The sequence below is a fragment of the Mya arenaria genome, chromosome 15 (genome assembly GCF_026914265.1).
Source record: "Mya arenaria isolate MELC-2E11 chromosome 15, ASM2691426v1".
NCBI lineage: Eukaryota > Metazoa > Mollusca > Bivalvia > Myida > Myidae > Mya > Mya arenaria.
The window spans coordinates 12,516,389-12,533,699 of NC_069136.1; the positions used below are offsets into that span (position 1 = coordinate 12,516,389).

The following is a 17,311-nucleotide window of genomic DNA, read 5'->3' on the forward strand; positions in this document are numbered from 1 at the left end:
TTCTTATTCATACGTATTTCTTTATATCTTATCATATCTCATTGTGATATTAATAGAATAAATTTTTATTTTTAGCTATCATAATAATTTCATTTTTATTAGCATGTAGGGTTCTTATTCACACGTATTTCCTTATATCTTATCATATCTCATTGTGATATTAATATTGCTTTACAGTATTGCCATTTTGAATGGCATTTTTTTATTTCATACATTATGATCTCAAGTCTTCTGTTACAATACATAGGCCATGAATGCAGTGTAATAGGCTATGAATGCAGAGTAATAATGTTAATGAGTTCTGTGATATAATTTATGCAATTAATTATCTGTGATATAAGATTATAACTTGTCTAGATTTATTATCCTTGTACTTAACAATTTTGCTAAACTACATGACTATTCCATGGTTACTCCCACCAGTTTTTCAAGGACCACAATGGAAATAAGTGAAAATCATTTTTCTCTTTTTTGTGTCATCCTTGGTATTGTGTGTGCATTTCATGGTTTCTATTGTCTATGCATTGATAATGATATGTTATAATTTGTCTGCATTATGACGTGCCATGTAATGTTCAGGTCTTTTTACCGAATAAACCTACTAGTCTGACGAACAGAGCCTCTAAGAACACCTTCATCTAAGATAGGGTCTAGCTATGAAACACAGTATTTCTCTTAAAGATCTTAACTCTAACCATAATACAATGTTTGAAACAAGATAATCAGATATATTAGAATAAGTTTGTTAAAAAACCCATATTGTCTATGGAATGGTTTGTCTAGACTCAAGATCATTCTACAAATAAGTGAATAACAACCATTTAAAAAATGCAGATAAAACATGTTTTGTTGTCTATTCGTTAGATTTGTACACAACAGGAGGGGCGGATCCAGGATTTGACGTCTGAGGAAACATAAGCTTGAGGCGCAACTTCAAGCACAACCCTTTCCCCGATACCAACAATGTGCTGTTATTGGTTGTTGGTACTCAACCAGTAAATTGGGCTAATATCAAACTAAAATGGGGATTCCTCGACCATTTTTATCGAAAACAACCTCGGATGTACTTGAACGGTTTACATGTTTTTATATTCAAAAAGCGGTACGTTTAAGTCCGCTGCAAGTAGATCTCGCAGTAATTCTATTTAGCAGTTAAACTTTTTGACTTAATTCGTGAGAATCTTAATATTTGCAATAATACAATTCACTGTCAATCATTCTAAACTTAGATCTATAAATATAATTAAAAAAGTACGACCTACTTCAACTGATGTACCGGCATACATCCGAGGTTGGACGTTGCTCCCATTATTCGAACAAAACTAATTTGGATCATTTATATACCGTAGTTTATATAATAAACGTGAACGACATTTCAAAGTAAACGTTTTAAAATGTCTTGGATATTTCCAGTAAAGACGAATACGTTCCAACAACAAAACCAAAAAATCCAAGTAAAATTATTGTTATATTTAAAGTCCATGTCATTTTGCTGCATTGAAAGGTGACGAGCTGTATGAGTGGAGGAAAAATAAGAGCGAGGAAAGAGCTTGCAAATGCACCAATCAGTGAGATGAGAAGGTCTAAATGTGGCACCAATGCCGACATTCCACCTGAAAAAAGAACAGGTACTTCAGCGGCATTCAAAATTAGATTCAATGTTAATTGAAACCTATAAAAACAGTATGGGCCGTGTATGACGTTGACGTCACTTCCGTCTATGATTGTTTATTTATCTACTGATGAAGGAATAACGCCAAAACGTATAAATATAAAAGTTTCTAAACAACATAAAAACAAATAAAAATTAGTCGATTTTATATGCAAACAGTCTTATATTATACAAGTCACGTGTTTTGGTTATATGAAGCTGCACTCGCACAGATATACCAGTTTTACAACTTTTTTATTTTTCGTTTTGGAAAGAGCAATTTTTTGCCTAAATATCTGCAAACGAACGATAAAAGATTGCTGACAAAAGATCAGATCGCAGATTTTCATACTTCCGTACGAAAATTAATGTTTTATGGCTCAACCGTTACTAACGGTTTAAGAAAAATGCTTAAAACATAAAATTTTGAACTTAAATGTAAAAATCTGCGATCTTATTTTTTGTCAGCAGTCTTCTATAACTGTTTTTCATGTATTTTCGCAAAAATTGGCTCGTTCTAAGACGAAAAATAAGAAAAGTGTAAACATGTTCAATGTGTGAGAGTGCAGCTTTAAAGAGAACTTGATGGTTTATACGGACATTATCATCCCGGGTGTCCGGCTCTTAAATGTTGGAAATATAAGGTTTCTATTTATATATGACGCCAAAACTACATGATGAATCATTGACTGTCAGTCTTTAGTAATTCACTATTTATTTCTAGATAGTTTTATTCATTTCATGCTTTACGGTGATTTTTTAAAAAAATAACGGTGGATTATATCTCGATACACTCACCGTTTGAAACAATATGACGTAATTTGGTTGAAGTTTCGCGTGGTTTTCCAATAAAACATCAATTAAATTTTGTTTCTGTTAAATTAAAAGCATGAAATAAAAAGAAAAGAAAAAATGTTTGTTTCAGTGTAACATTGCGAAATATAATCACCCTGTGAACACCAAAAGTAAATATTTCACTCGTGGCAAAGTCACTCATGAAATATTACTTATGGTGCTCACTCTGTGAAATATATTGCAATCTTAAACTGAAACAAAAAATATCCTCCCTATGTAAATCTAAATAAAATGTACATTTTAAAAACAGAAAATATATTTTCATTCTTAAAACTGTTCCATTCAAGTTATGAACATACGAATATCAAAGTCATTCAAAAATAGAAGAAAATTAAACATACTTCATTACTTACATATCACACACACGAGGCTAAACCTGCAGACATACTCAGCATACTTTGGCAACTCTTTTTTCGTTCGAGCTGTGTATCTTTTTTCCAGAAACGGCCAAATAATGTTAAAAGGAACGTAAAACATTAACCCGTAGCTTATGAAAAGAGCGACAGCAAACATCAGCTTTGTTGAAAGGTATAACCTAAAAGGGATACAGCATATTATTATTATTATTATTATTATTATTAATAATAACATTATTATTATTATTATTATTATTATTATTATTATTATTATTATTATTATTATATATAATGAAGTTTTGCACTAAGCCAGAGCGATAAGTGTACAGAACTACAATTGGTATGTATTGCCAAGTAAAAAGAGAAGTAGGACCGTTGCTATGAAGCACATATAAAGAACGGGAACAGGTCGAGGTCAAAGTTGTACCATGCTAGTTTTATTAAAATAACAATAGATGAGTAACATAGCTTTAATCGTCCATTTTTGAATTGTAACCATGATATGATCAAAATTAGATAAACTATTGAACGAACGATCTGATCTTCCTCCTGTATGAAGTATTTGATTATGATGACCACATGTACAAGGTTAAAAAGTTTTTGAGGTACAAATTTAAGCTCAATATTTCAAACGAAAATGAACGAGAATACTTTTCTTTCTAACGCCAAAGCCAGTAAAATAATAATAAAGGTTTTACACCTTTCCTTTCCACAAAATGCTCTCAAATGATACTAAAATTATATGGGGGTTACCAGGCATAAAACATTGCTTCGACCACCAAAAGTAAATGAGAAAGAGAAAGCAGCAACAAACTCCAGCAACAAAACATTTCATTGACTAAAAAAGTAATATAGTGCTCAGGCGCGTAGCTAGGGCCAATTAAGGAGTACGCTGATCGATGACGTACATCATATCCTCTTTTCATCCTTTCCCCCCCTACCACACTTCGGTTTCTTATTTCAAATTCGGGGTTTTCGATATGACGAAAAATTCGACCTGTCACAATTTCAGTACGCAACTGCGTATTTGCGTGCAGTCAGCTACGCGCCTGGTGCCTATTTGAAATTGAAATACCTAGAATAAAGAAAAAGTCCCGAGTACAATAGTTTAAACTATCTTCACTGACCCTGGTACTTTTAATGTCCCCAGAATGAAATCCACATGAAATATTGCACTCATTATAAGAGCACTATTTAAATCCGACAATAAAAGTTTGAACTATAATCCTAGCAGAATAATTCAATTAAATCCAATAATTTAGATATGTTTCTAGCACTGGTGAATTTTTATAAAAACAACTTTTATTTTACCTCCAAACCCAAGATTAGAGAAGTTTGCTTCTATTTACCAAATTTAAGGAAAATTTCAGAACATACTCTAAAATTCCTCAAGAACTTTCAAATTCTATAAGAGTATTGTTTGTTCTAAAACTTCTTTACTTGAAATAAGTACATGTAGAAATTTCTAAGCAAATTCTGTAAAATTCATTCTTAAAATGTCATATCGGAAAACACAGTTTATTTAAATAAACATAGATAACCTTACACTGGAACTAGATTATTTAAGGAATGATTTGCAGGACATATGTCATTATCGGAGTATGCACGCAGTTGGGCTGGTTATTTAAAGTGTGCGGAGACCGAGGACTCCACGCGTACTTTAATCAGCCCAACTGCGTTCATGTCCCCGATAATGACATTAATCGCGCAATTAATTTCTCATATTTACACCAATAGTTCGTTATTTCATTCAAGAATTGTGAAAAAAAATTCATTTTATTCACCCATTCTGTAAATAGAACCCGAAATAGTTCATCAAATGAAGTCACAATAACGCGGGAAAAAATTAATCACTTCAAATCACTTTTAAACGTAAAATTGAAACGCTAATGACAACAATGCATTTAACATATGATATAACTCTTTTTAACATGTGTATTTACATTTTTCGGGGCCGGTTGACACAAAACAAACAATAAAAAGATAAACAATTTTCATTTTTCATGTATATTGTTTTGCGATGATTCATGGTCCGAGCACATCCGAAGGTGTTGCGTTCATCGGAAAATATTCGCAATTGCCGAAAATCAGTTCATTTAAGGAAAGGAAGTTTAGGTGTAAATATTGAACAATGAAATACTGAATTTAAAACACATGTACTTGCAACAACATAACTTATGATTGATCGAATACCTAAGAATATTTTGTTTTCCAAACTCACCAATTGTCTGAGGGCAAGTTCAATGTCACGCTCCCCTTGGCGTCATCGCCATATTTCAGGTAACCATAGAAACCAACCACATTGTATAAGCAAATGGTTATGGTAAGCCCAAGCGTCAGAATTCCTGTCATACCTGGAAATGCGGCAGGGGTTCGCATTTTGTTGTGTAATGGCAAAACCTGGATAACATTTATATAAGATGGATATAACAACAATTTGGAGCGAAACCGTCGCCGTAACCTACGAAATTTACTAATGACATTAAAATATATCAGCAAATAGAATTTGTATAACAGCTTCAAGAACTACTTTGAACTACTTTGCTGTATTATGTTATCCGGCTGCTGAGTCTTTTTATGCCAGGGACTGGTTTTGTTGTTCCTTGAGGGGGTTCTTTAAGTAAACCACATCAATAAGTATACTGTTGCTGTAAAGACTTTATTAATTAACTGTGTTCAAAGGGAAAGGGTAATGCTTTACAAATCAATATTCATTGATAGGAAATTCACTATGTGTTACCATGTGTTACCATTCTCACCATTTGTTGAAATCCTGAGGGCAATAAGGACCAATAAAACCGGGGAGAGGGTTAAAGATGCACTCTTACTCCCAAATAAGATTTACCACAATTAATACAATTGTTTAAATATACCAAAACGGATGAATAAATGTCAAAACAATATTTACACCTCACCTTCCATTTCTTAAATAAACTGCATTTCGGCAATTGCGTTTATCAATCGATGAACGCAACATCTTCGGATATGTTCGGATCGCATTTCATCGCTTAACAATAGACATGAATAGTTTTGATCTAATTAGTGTTTGTATTATGTCAGCAGGTGTCGTAAAATATAAATAAACACTTTAGAAGGTGTTAAATAATGATATGTATCGTTACCAAAAGTGTTTCAATTTGACGTTTAAAAGTGATTTCAAGTGGTTGATCTATTCCCGCGTTTACGTGACGTCATTTGATAAAACGTTTCCGGTTACAATCGGGTTTCTATTTACAGAATAGGTTAGAAGGGATTACTGAATGGTTTTCTTAAATGAAATGAAGTATTTTTTAACAATACTTCAATGAAATAATGAACTATTGGTGTAAATATAAGTAATGAATTGCGGGCTTGATGTCATTAGCGGGGATATAAACGCAATTGGGCTGTTCAAAGAACGCATGGAGTCCTTCGGACTCCACACACTTTGACCAGCCCAACTGCGTTCATACCCCGAAAATGACATCAACCCCGCAATTCATTCCTAAACTATTCCGCAACTAAGATTCTTGATGGAATTAAAATTAGGATCTAAACACTTGGTGAGGATGGTAACATAGTAACACACAATGAATCAAACGTAGATGTATTAATCAGTGTATGTCTTTTTACATTTTTCGAAATCATGCAACCGTTCAGTATTCAATAGTGAATCTTCATAAATAATTAGATTAATGAAAATCACACAGAAATAGTACAGCGTTGCTATTTAATTTTACATTTATAATTAACATATACTCAACGCACAATTAAATATATCCTTATATTCTTACCAAACCAATTCCTTCAAAAGAATAAATGGCCTGGCCAAAAAACAAAGGCAACGTGTTGAGTTTACCCACTGGGCTGCGTATTTTGTAATCGGGCAAATCCTGGACCAAATTGGCAATTACAACGATTATTCCAAACCAGTTCAGAAGATTAGCGACTGAAAACAAAACATATTGTTTCAAATTAAAATAAGGTATATTTATATATGTTATGTCATTTAATTAAACAGCCAAATACGACTATACAATAACAGTCCAAGCTAGACGAATAAGAATTTGAAATTGTTATTTTCTTAGTAAGATCATTTTCGTAGGTATATAAACCCAAATGAGTATTTATTTTCAATATGAACAATAATGCAATAACAACTACAATGGAAAAAATCAAGCAACTGACAATTAACTGTGGTGTTGTTTAATACATAAAGATCGAAGGCCTAAACCAATCAGATAATCAACAATGGGCACACAAGACAACAAAAAAATGCGACACACACACACATTAAAATATCGTTTATCGATAAAAGTGTGGGTTACAAACTTTGAACTATTTGCTGGGGTTAGGCCGGTTTCAAACGCCAAACATAGCCAAACTCATCCTAGTGTCGATAAAAGCGAAATCAAACATGTAATCCTAATCTGCAACTTGGATCATGTTCAATTTTATTCTCAACCTTATCCTAAGTCATGCCTTAAAAACTGTTTCTATTCATTGTATTGGCCAATTAATTTTGTATGTCAAGCAAAACACTCAGATTTTTCTCTTAAATGTAAGTTAGATCCAAGTTGTTTAGTCCCTGATGATTGACTATTAAGCAATATGTTTTGAGTCGTCTCCAGGACGTTGTACTCGACTCAATACAATTCCAAGCTTAGGTAATTATTTTATGGTGTCCATAATTCAGCTTTATGGTGACGGATGTCAACGTTTATCTACTGTTAACGTCATTGACGGTCGTTTGATCAATGCATATCGAATGATATAAATAAATGAAAGATGAAATAATTTTTGATATCAGCTCGATCCTTTCGTTTTTCTCAATTATAAATGTGTTTGGCAATGCTATTTAATGCATTCAATAAGCTTAAACTAAAAAAACAACATTTTTTAAGAGCGTTATTAACCAAGTTGCAACTTATTGTTATTTTTTGAAAGTAATCTTACACATCACCGGCATTGCATTTTATTTTAAGCCCGTAATCGTTTTCAATGTATTTAATAGCTTTCCCTTAAAAACTCACCTGTAGAAAAAGGAGCAAGCGTTTTCAGACTTTTTATCATCACGTATGGAACAACCAACAAGCCGACAAATGCAATGTATGCCTTGTCATTCAGGGAAAAATCGTGCGCATGCTCAACAACCTGTAACCAATCAGAATAACGCATTGACATATGAAGGGTCACACTCGTGCGCATGCCCAACAACTGTAACCAATCAGAATTACACATTGACATATAAAGGCCAACACTCCTTCGCATGCCCAACAATATGTTACCAGATACCAATTAGAATAACACATTGAAAAATGAAGGCCAACACTTCTGCGCATGGTCAACAATGTGTTACCAATTGGAATTACACATTGACATATGAAGGCCAACACTCCTGCGCATGCTCAACAATACGTTACCAATTGGAATAACACATTGACATATGAAGGCCAACACTTCTGCGCATGCTAAACAATATGTTACCAATTGGAAAAACACATTGACATATGAAGGCCAACACTTCTGCGCATGTTCAACAATATGTTACCAATTTGAATAGCACATTGACATATGAAGGCCAACACTTCTGCGCATGCTCAACAATGTGTAACCAATGAACAACATTTTACATAAAATTAGAATACTGCAAACTATTTATTACAACATAATCACCCAAAATCGGTGCTTATGAACAAAATAAAGTGATAAAAATCCATCAAAGGAGAACACGCATGCATGCAGAATCCTTTCATTTGCATTGTTCTTGTGGGAAACTGGACAAGTACCACAATGTAATTATAACAATTGTTCTTAAGGTACACATAAGAAATTCCAATATTCAACAACTTTGCTATTTCAACATATTTGAAGGTTTCTTATTTCTTAAACACTTTCCAATATACGAGGGGGTATGTCTAATATTATTTACCTGCTGAATATTCTCTGCAATGAAGACATTATAGACGCAACAGAACCCGAACTGCGTAATCAAGAGGAAGACGTTTACTGAAATCCTGTGAAATATAAAATACACATCGGTAAAGTAAATGTTTATAGTTATGTAACATCTCATCAATGTTTATGTGTAGGCACATATTTACAGAAAAAAGTAACTCATGATCAACCTGTGTACCAATTCTACTGAGAACTGCAAGAGGCTGACAGGCAAAACCATCAGTCATATGGGGTAGTAACTAATCTAGTCTAAAATACTAGACGTTCAAAACGGTCTTCTTCTAATCCTGAAGGATTTGCCATATAAAAAAATCGCAAAAATATCCTTCTGAATACAACCATTCGGACTAAGGCCCATCTTATGAATGTACATATGCGAATATCGTAATTATGTAGTCGAATGAACATAAGGCAAGTGTCAACAATACATTTAAACTGTTAATTTACAAATTTAAATACACTAAGTATAACTTTTCCATCCAATTTCTTTTTGAAAGGTATCGCGTAACAACCGATCCTGAATCTGAATTCACTTTGCATGTTGAACGGGAAGTTGTATTGTTCAGTTACTGATAGTGAAAATATTGCCCTCTGTGATCACTCGGTGAAATACATTTTAACAAATAAGCCTATATACATTCCAGAACTGCATTGCTTAGTATTACAGAATAGTGTTGGAATATATACCTTGCAACCTTACTCCATTTCCTTGTTCTGTCGTTGGTAGCAAACGCTTGCTCCATTACATCTGAGTAGTCCAAGTCCGTCAGGCCTGTTCTATAAAAGTATTGCATGAATAATGTTTTAATTCACCTGTTCCAATTGTAGGTAGGAACAGTAAAACAATCAGAGTCGTAGCTCGTCAAAGTGGTTTGACTGGCTTGTCCTCGAAGCTTGCACCTCCTTCCATCACCGTGGATATGTTTATTCCTTTAAGAAACAACAGAAGCGTTTTGCGACTCCAACAAATATAACTTTTAGTAGCACATTTTTGAAAAAAGGTATGCAGGCCCAGGACATACAGTGCTTAAATGAAGCTACACCAGTGTCTACATAGGTTTTAATGGCTGTGGTCACTTGAACATGACTGAAATGTATGTTTGCTGTAAAAGAACACGTAATGTTGTGACTTATCTTTGTAAATATTGACTTCTTTGTAGAAGTCAAGAATGATGAAGTTTTGTGAATACGGTTAGATCACTTGGGGAGTGCCTTAAGTGAATGTTATTGGAGTGTGAGTGGTGACTCAAAAAAACTACAGGAACACGCTCAAGCCTTAAATTTTCAAAACATCTTAAGTTAACAGGATTAAGCTAAGCTTACTATTTTCCTTTCGCCAATTTGGCAATTGGTGTAATATTTTATTTCTAGAGAGTTTTAAATGAAATCGTCTTTATGATAATCTCGGAGAACTATTCTTTATTTGGTGAAATCAAGAATAAGTAAAACAATTGGCTTAATACATTTTGCTACATAGGCTCGTTACGCTTAAGAACTTTCGAGAAATTCAATATCATTTACAAGTCAATATTTACTAAACGTTGGTGTTTTGCATGACTTGTCAATGTTTTATGTAATAGGTAAGGTAGAACATATTAATGTTATATGAAATCATGCAAGAACACGACCATGCACATGTTTATAAAGTATTACGTGCTTGGGAAGGGGAAATTAAAGTAAAAAGACAAAAACAATCAATAAATCAGTTAAACTACAGATTGAATACCTAGTATGAACGTCTCCGTTAAATTGAAAAATTGAAAATCTGTCAACAAACTCAAAATCCACTAACACCGGTTTTAGCCGTATTTCAATTTCATGAATAATAAAAAACATGTGTTGTAATTTCTGAACACAAAACAAATACAAAAAACATCAGCTTATCCACCGAGATTCTTACCTTTTTGTTAGTTCAATCCCAGCCTGGACAAGGATCTGCATACAGTGGGTACATATAACACCGATCAGCAGCACTACTCCCAGGCTAACCTTGCAATGCAGAATATATCACCGACTAACAACACCACACCCAGGCTAACCTTGCAACATAGAACAAAACTGACCAAATATGCTCAAAGCAAAACGTTTTAGTTGGTACCCTCAATCTGTGAGACACTGAGCCGATTGTTCAGAACTTTGTTTACATAAGAGGTGAACAATTTATGATGTGCTCATATATGCAAATAAAACTAGTACAGCAACCTTCGAGAACAAAAATGATTTGAAAGTTAACGAAGGTGACCTATACAACGTTAACAACTTAAACTAAGTTCTGAACATGTTTAATTTTATATACTGTTAATCCAAGACTCCACAAAAGCTTTTATGATGCTCACATAATTTATCTTACTGACTAAAAGACTATAAATCCGAAGATAGTTAAAACGTGTTTAATAGATTCTTTAAATAGTGTGTGAGTTATTTACAATATTTTCCTGCTACATCTACTGGGATAAACATAATGTTTCCTCTATCTCCTCTAGCCGCTCAATGGAATTTAATATATCTACTTTCTCCATAGGAAAAATACGTATTTTCAAGACCAGTGTGTGTGTACCAAGTGATAAAGTACGTCATTTATGCTACGTCGGAAGGCAATATTTTGCTTAAAATGAAAACTTAAAACAAAGATAACTTTTCTTTTACAACACCATTTTAAATGAAACAAAGGGCAGTCTATGCCGCTTAAAGAGCACCGCCTTTGTTTTATTACCGGAGTTTGATAAGGTGATTAGATTAACCAAACACTTCGACAAACCTATTTCAAGATAATGTTTTGACAGTGCTCCGTCAAACGGCCAAACTGTGAAGAGGTTTGTCGAAGTGTTTAAAGAAACTAAACTCTCAATCAATCACCGTAAGCGGCGTAGACTGCGCAACGTTTAATTTAAAATGGTGTAGAAAAAGTGAAGATATCTTTGTTTAAAGTCTTCATTCGAAGCAAAATGTTGCCTTCCGACGTTGCATTTATGGCGCAATTTGTCACGTGGTATACACACACTGAAGACGGTACAAGGACAAATGAAGCGGAGTAGACTTAAGTAAGATTTAAGTAAAAACTAATTATAATACGAATCACGTTTTTCTTGATTATGGTAGAAACACATACCCACAGTCCGCCGTTTTTGTATGCAACGGGCATAGCAAGAATTCCCGTTCCTAGCATTCCTTTCAGAAGATGCATTATACATTCTGTGTTCCTGAAGCAAATAAACACGTAAAAATTAGCAACAACAACAACAAAAACTAGAAAAGAAGTCAACGCGTTTAAAATCCTGTCGTCAGAAGATGAACACGGATAACAATGTAAGTTTTTGGATTACCATACGTGTTGTTCCAACTCAAAGTTTATAAAAATATTCTGATTAAAGTATAAGGTATAAATGTTACACAATATTAGTTTGCTCTCATACAGGCTAGCTAGTAGGAAATATATAGTCCAGGAACTTTCTCCTATATGGTAAACTTTCCTTACAAATGTATAAAAACACCGTTTAAACTGTAAAAAAATGTTTTAGCTTTCATTCGATAATGTGTTTTCTTTTTTATGACACTAATGGTCCAGATACTGGGCAAAAGTAAACCAGTTCAATCGTCTGTGATACGAGAAAAATACATATACGTTGAATCTAAAGCCGGGTTTCTTTAAAAATGGGAACTACTGACAATATTTTTGTTTTACATAGTTTGAGAAATCATGTCCTTTATACGAGTGAACAATTGTTTTGTTAATTTATTAATTATGCTAAAGCATTTGATTATCTTGTTAACATTTGGTATAAATCCTATAAGTAAGGTCTTCGAGAGAAACTGTTTAATAGTATAAAAGGAATAAATAGTAGTGTCAAAACAAAACATAAGCTTCTTGGAAAAACTGGTGAATTGTTCGAAAGTTTCCGATGTGTTCGTCAAGGGGAATGTTTAAGCCCTTTTATTTTTTTTATGTATCTAAATGACTAAGAATATGAGTTATTTTTGAATGGAGCCAAGGAAATAAATGTTCAGACAGTTATTTCTATTGATGTATGCAAATGATATTTGCCCAAACAAGTGAGGAAATGCAACACAATTTATAATTAAATTACAAGACCATTGTTACAGATGGAAGCCTTCTGTAAATAAGAATAAAACGAATGTTGTAATTAGAACTATTAGTAACTATTTCTATCAGAAATAGACGTTCTATCAAAATATTGTTATTTAGGTATTTTCTTCACATCTGGCGGCTCTTTTCTTGAATGTTATAAAACACTATCATGTCGGGCAAATAGGCTCTTTTAAATCTTAAACATTTCATCGGTAAAGTTTTTATCACAGCACTTTTTCACTTTTGTTTTGTCACACACCAGATGGTTACGAGTATAATTTACTGACAATTTATCTCACAACTGGTAAATGAACACTTTCCTTCAACTTTGGTGTTGGGATAACATCTAGTTCGTAGCTTGTCGACTTTACTTCTTGAATTAGACTCAATGTGTGCTGCAGATTCGATGCTTATATTATCTTAGTCGTTTCTCAACTTTGCAATTTTATCAACAAAAAAGATACAGAAATTCGTTGGTAAAAGATATACAAATGTAACATCAGTTACATGCGGTTGAAGTGGATTTTCCTTTGTGCAAAGGGAAGTCACCCCATATAGATTTTTCCGTTCAGGAATAATTCGGGCGTGTAAGTCACATTTCCATAAAGATATTCAGTATTACTTTATAATTTTGTGAAAAAGAAAAAAGGGAAAAACTATGTACATGTGTTATATATTTACAAACGGCAATATTCAAGACTCATCCTCTTGAAAAGTACAAGTTTCACATTACCGGACTATTATTTTTTTCCGCATCTGTACTGAATTATAAGCACTGCTGGTTTGGACCTTGGTGGATATAGAACAGAACAGAACAGAAAATAATAGATCAGAACAAAACATTATTTATTCACCAGGCCATAGACCCATGCGGGCGAATATAAAGTAAGAAACAGCAACGACAATCGTTGTAACAGCCCCACAGATATCGTCGGCACGTGCAGGGATGCTGAGATATCTTCGACATTGCCTACCCCATTTTAAGGCATTTTTGGCGGCATTTTAGCGTATAAAACAGCCTTGTAGGCGAATGGAAAAGGTGACGCAATGACGTCAGAGAGATGCGCCGACGGTCGCGTAACGTAGGGAATCGAGAGACCTAAATAACAAGACCAGTACCGACCTCCTAGCATTTTTTGTTCCGGAGATATCTTCGAGATAAGCATCCCTTTACAAGCTATGTTGGAGCACGTTGAAATGTACGAAAAGTCGCGAATTTGGGGATACTTTGACGCGTTCGAAACCGGTGACCAAATAACGTCCCGGGCACCCCGACGAGTGCATCTTGTAGGGTATAGGGTCCCCTAAATGTCAAAACTGGTCCCAGTCTCAGCACGTGCGGGGATGCTGAGATATCTTCGACATTGCCTACCCCATTTTAAGGCATTTTTGCGGCATTTAGCGTAGGTCAAAGCCCTGTTTAGGCCAGGTAAATCTCTAGTTCTATGGATATTTATGTTTTCGAAACTAGAAGACTTGTTTTCTTGATCGGCCGAAGGTCCCAAAATGATTTTCAGGCACCGAATAGAAAATAGGTCATATCCCTGTGTGCATCATATAAAGGTGAAGTTACATTATTTAAGTAGTAAGTATTTACTGATAACCTTACTGATAGCCTATCGAATGATAAAAATAAATGTGACAGTAGGATATTTAAAAGTAGTCCGATGGTTTGCAATATGATACTACATATGCATATTAAGTCATCTTTTAATGTAAATAATCATCACGACGCTCCATAAAATGAAATTGAAAATATGAGTGACACTCTTTAAGAGAGTAAAGTTAGAATATAAAAAAAAACGTACGTCACAAAATATTGTTTTTGTTCTCTTACTTATTTTATAACAAAAATACTAAACAATTCTTTGAACCTACGTCGTTTTTAATGAAGAGCTTAAGCCTTCCTCGTCCAGTTCAATATCTGTACCCGGTGACGCTTTTGGTCCATCGCGTTGGTCCATGACGTCATCCTTCATATTTTGAATACTGCCCGAGAACTCACCATACGTTTGGTAGGTTTGACCTTGAATGGTTAAAACAGATTGCATATCTAAGGGTGTTTAATCAAACTTAATTGATGAATAACTTAATTCAATATCCACTATTGATTTGAAATTTTGTAAATTATTTGTAGTGGTCAATGTGAAAACTTATAGCTTGCTGCAGAAGTTACACGCTACCATTACAATTTCCAATACATTTATATGTAAATAGACTAACAACCATTAAAACTATTTTCGAGCGTATGCAGACTTTGATAACCATCATGTGAGTCCTACGAAAATATCTCCACTTGAAAAAACAACAACTAAATGCTCACATTGTCCAAATATTCAATGGATGATATACAGTTTAAATATGTGCAATGCACACTATACAGATATACAGATATCTGCTTAAAGGTCAATTTTTGTAGTAACCAATATGTTTATATACTAGTAACAAGTTTGAAGACCGTAGGTCCGAGCGTTCTCCTTATATTGATCGGATAAGGGTTTTCTGTTCAAGGTCAATGTGACCAATATATATCCCGCTTATTCGATGGGGGCATAATTACAAATCAATGAATTTTGTTACATAAACATGATCCTCCGAACATCGGAATGGAATTCATTTTTTAAAAAGAAAATCTTCCGGAGAAAAATAATAACGAGTATAATATAATAACAACAAAAAAGAATATTACAATAACGAAACCAAAGTGCAAAATTAAAGCCTAACCTTCTGATGCATCTAGAATAGAGCGATTTTCGGTTTCCTTCTCCATTTTCAAAACATTATGATCCCTTATTAATCAAAAAGTGAATTTTACACTACTGTATTTTTCCAACGCATTTTTTTCTTCAAAAATTTTCCATTGATTTTAACTAATTGAGCCTTTTTTATGCAAGCCTGTTACACTGAATATATAACAGCCGTTTTGAATAAATTAAATGTTCATTACATTAATGTGAGTCACATTCGTCTATGCCATTTGATAACTATGAGCAGTATCTTTGTAAATACTTCCTTTATCGACCATTTCAATTACAGACGTAATTGCGATATAGTTTATACTTGATTTGATACATTATCGTATTTACTTTGTTAGTACTAAGTAAAATGAAGTAAAACAAAAACAGTACGTCAGAGCAATGCGCAGATGGGATTCATATTTTGGAGCTAAGGCCGATTTTGTTTTTATCTTGTCACTCATTCAAATGTTTTGAAAAAAAAAATACGGACGGGGTGGGGTTAGGATTTTTTTCATTCATATTTTTGTTTCTGTTTTCTCAAAAATAAATGTGGAATTAACCATCTGAAAATGACAATTAAAACAGTATAGCTAATTTTAAACCTGATACGCATGTCTGTATCGACTTCTAAGTATTTCAAAAGTCTCATACATATATTTTCATACGTCCAAATATGTGTATATATTTTTGTGCTAAACACGGGAAAATATATTTAATATTTTGAAAACAATAATAAAGCGGAATGTAAAGGGTTGCTTGCGAATTTAGCAGTGCTTGAGAATCATTTTGGCTTAAGACAGGCTTGGCCGATACAACCCTCCTTCAACAGACCTGTATGACCCACACCTCGAGCACCTGCTTAGGGCTATCTTTATATTGAGGTGTGCGTCTTCCGTTGATGCTGATGTGCACGCATGTTGCATGATGACAACATCGAAATTTGGTGATGTCAGTTTTTTGTCACTTTTATTTCTTTTACCATATTACGTAGATTATGTATATTATGTATAAAGAATATTATGGCGTACCAAGGGGCTCAAATGTTACAGTATGTCATCAGTGACCTACATATGTATCAACTGAAGCTTCAACTGTATTTATAAAGCTTTAACTGTCATATACAGCTCAATGACAGAGCGTTCGCTTCGGGTGCAAACCCCGGCCGCGTCAAACCGAATGGTACCAGTACCTAGCGCATTTAAAGGATAGCTCTAGGAAAATGGTGTACCAAGGAAAGTCGTAACCCGTGTTTCGGCGCTTTAAACCGAGCACGTTAAAGAACCAACGGTCCTCTTGGCAAAGAGCTAGGATATCGCACCCGGATCTCTTGTATCTCACTCTGTTTTTCAAGTCTTCCAATGTCTGGATTTCACTGAGATCGAATTGCTGTCACTTCTATCTCATGTCACTTATGGCATTTAAACACAATTTAAGTCGTGATGGCGTCACGGCGGGGTCAAGCCATAATGCAGACATTGATAAACTGAAATAAAATAAAAATATAGCTGTTGTTGTTTTCCAAAATATTATCCATTTCGGCTTCAACAAATTCGGCCTACTTTTGTATTTTGAATATATTTAGTTAAATATTTTTTTGGTTCATTTTGCATGGAAATGCAATATGTCACGCAAAATGAATTAAAGGACCGACACACAAATAAGCTAGTTCTCTGATGACGAGGATGGA

At 33.9% G+C, this 17,311-nt stretch overlaps 1 protein-coding gene across 1 annotated transcript; it reads right to left on the minus strand.

The window, feature by feature from the left end:
• Positions 1-1,339: 1,339 nt before the first annotated feature.
• On the minus strand, positions 1,340-15,765 carry LOC128220253 (proton-coupled amino acid transporter 2-like). Its single transcript, XM_052928574.1, has 11 exons — positions 15,611-15,765; positions 14,765-14,912; positions 11,909-11,999; positions 10,700-10,788; positions 9,487-9,576; positions 8,774-8,858; positions 7,875-7,995; positions 6,636-6,790; positions 5,084-5,262; positions 2,860-3,041; positions 1,340-1,613 (listed from the first exon to the last, which is right to left on the minus strand). The coding sequence occupies exons 1-11, from the start codon at positions 15,654-15,656 to the stop codon at positions 1,390-1,392; spliced, it is 1,410 nt and encodes a 469-aa protein (XP_052784534.1). The 5' UTR covers positions 15,657-15,765; the 3' UTR covers positions 1,340-1,389.
• Positions 15,766-17,311: the final 1,546 nt, after the last annotated feature.

What these genes read in the sequence shown, in the direction of transcription:
- LOC128220253 (XM_052928574.1), bottom strand. Translation starts at nt 15,656, where the DNA reads ATGGAGAAGGAAACCGAAAATCGCTCTATTCTAGATGCATCAGAAG. An exon ending in AAATGGAGTAAGGTTGCAAG is followed by an intron (nt 8,859 to 9,486) that starts GTATATATTCCA and finishes TATATTTCACAG; the next exon opens with GATTTCAGTAAACGTCTTCC. An exon ending in GCTTGCTCCTTTTTCTACAG is followed by an intron (nt 6,791 to 7,874) that starts GTGAGTTTTTAA and finishes TTTTGTTTTCAG; the next exon opens with TCGCTAATCTTCTGAACTGG.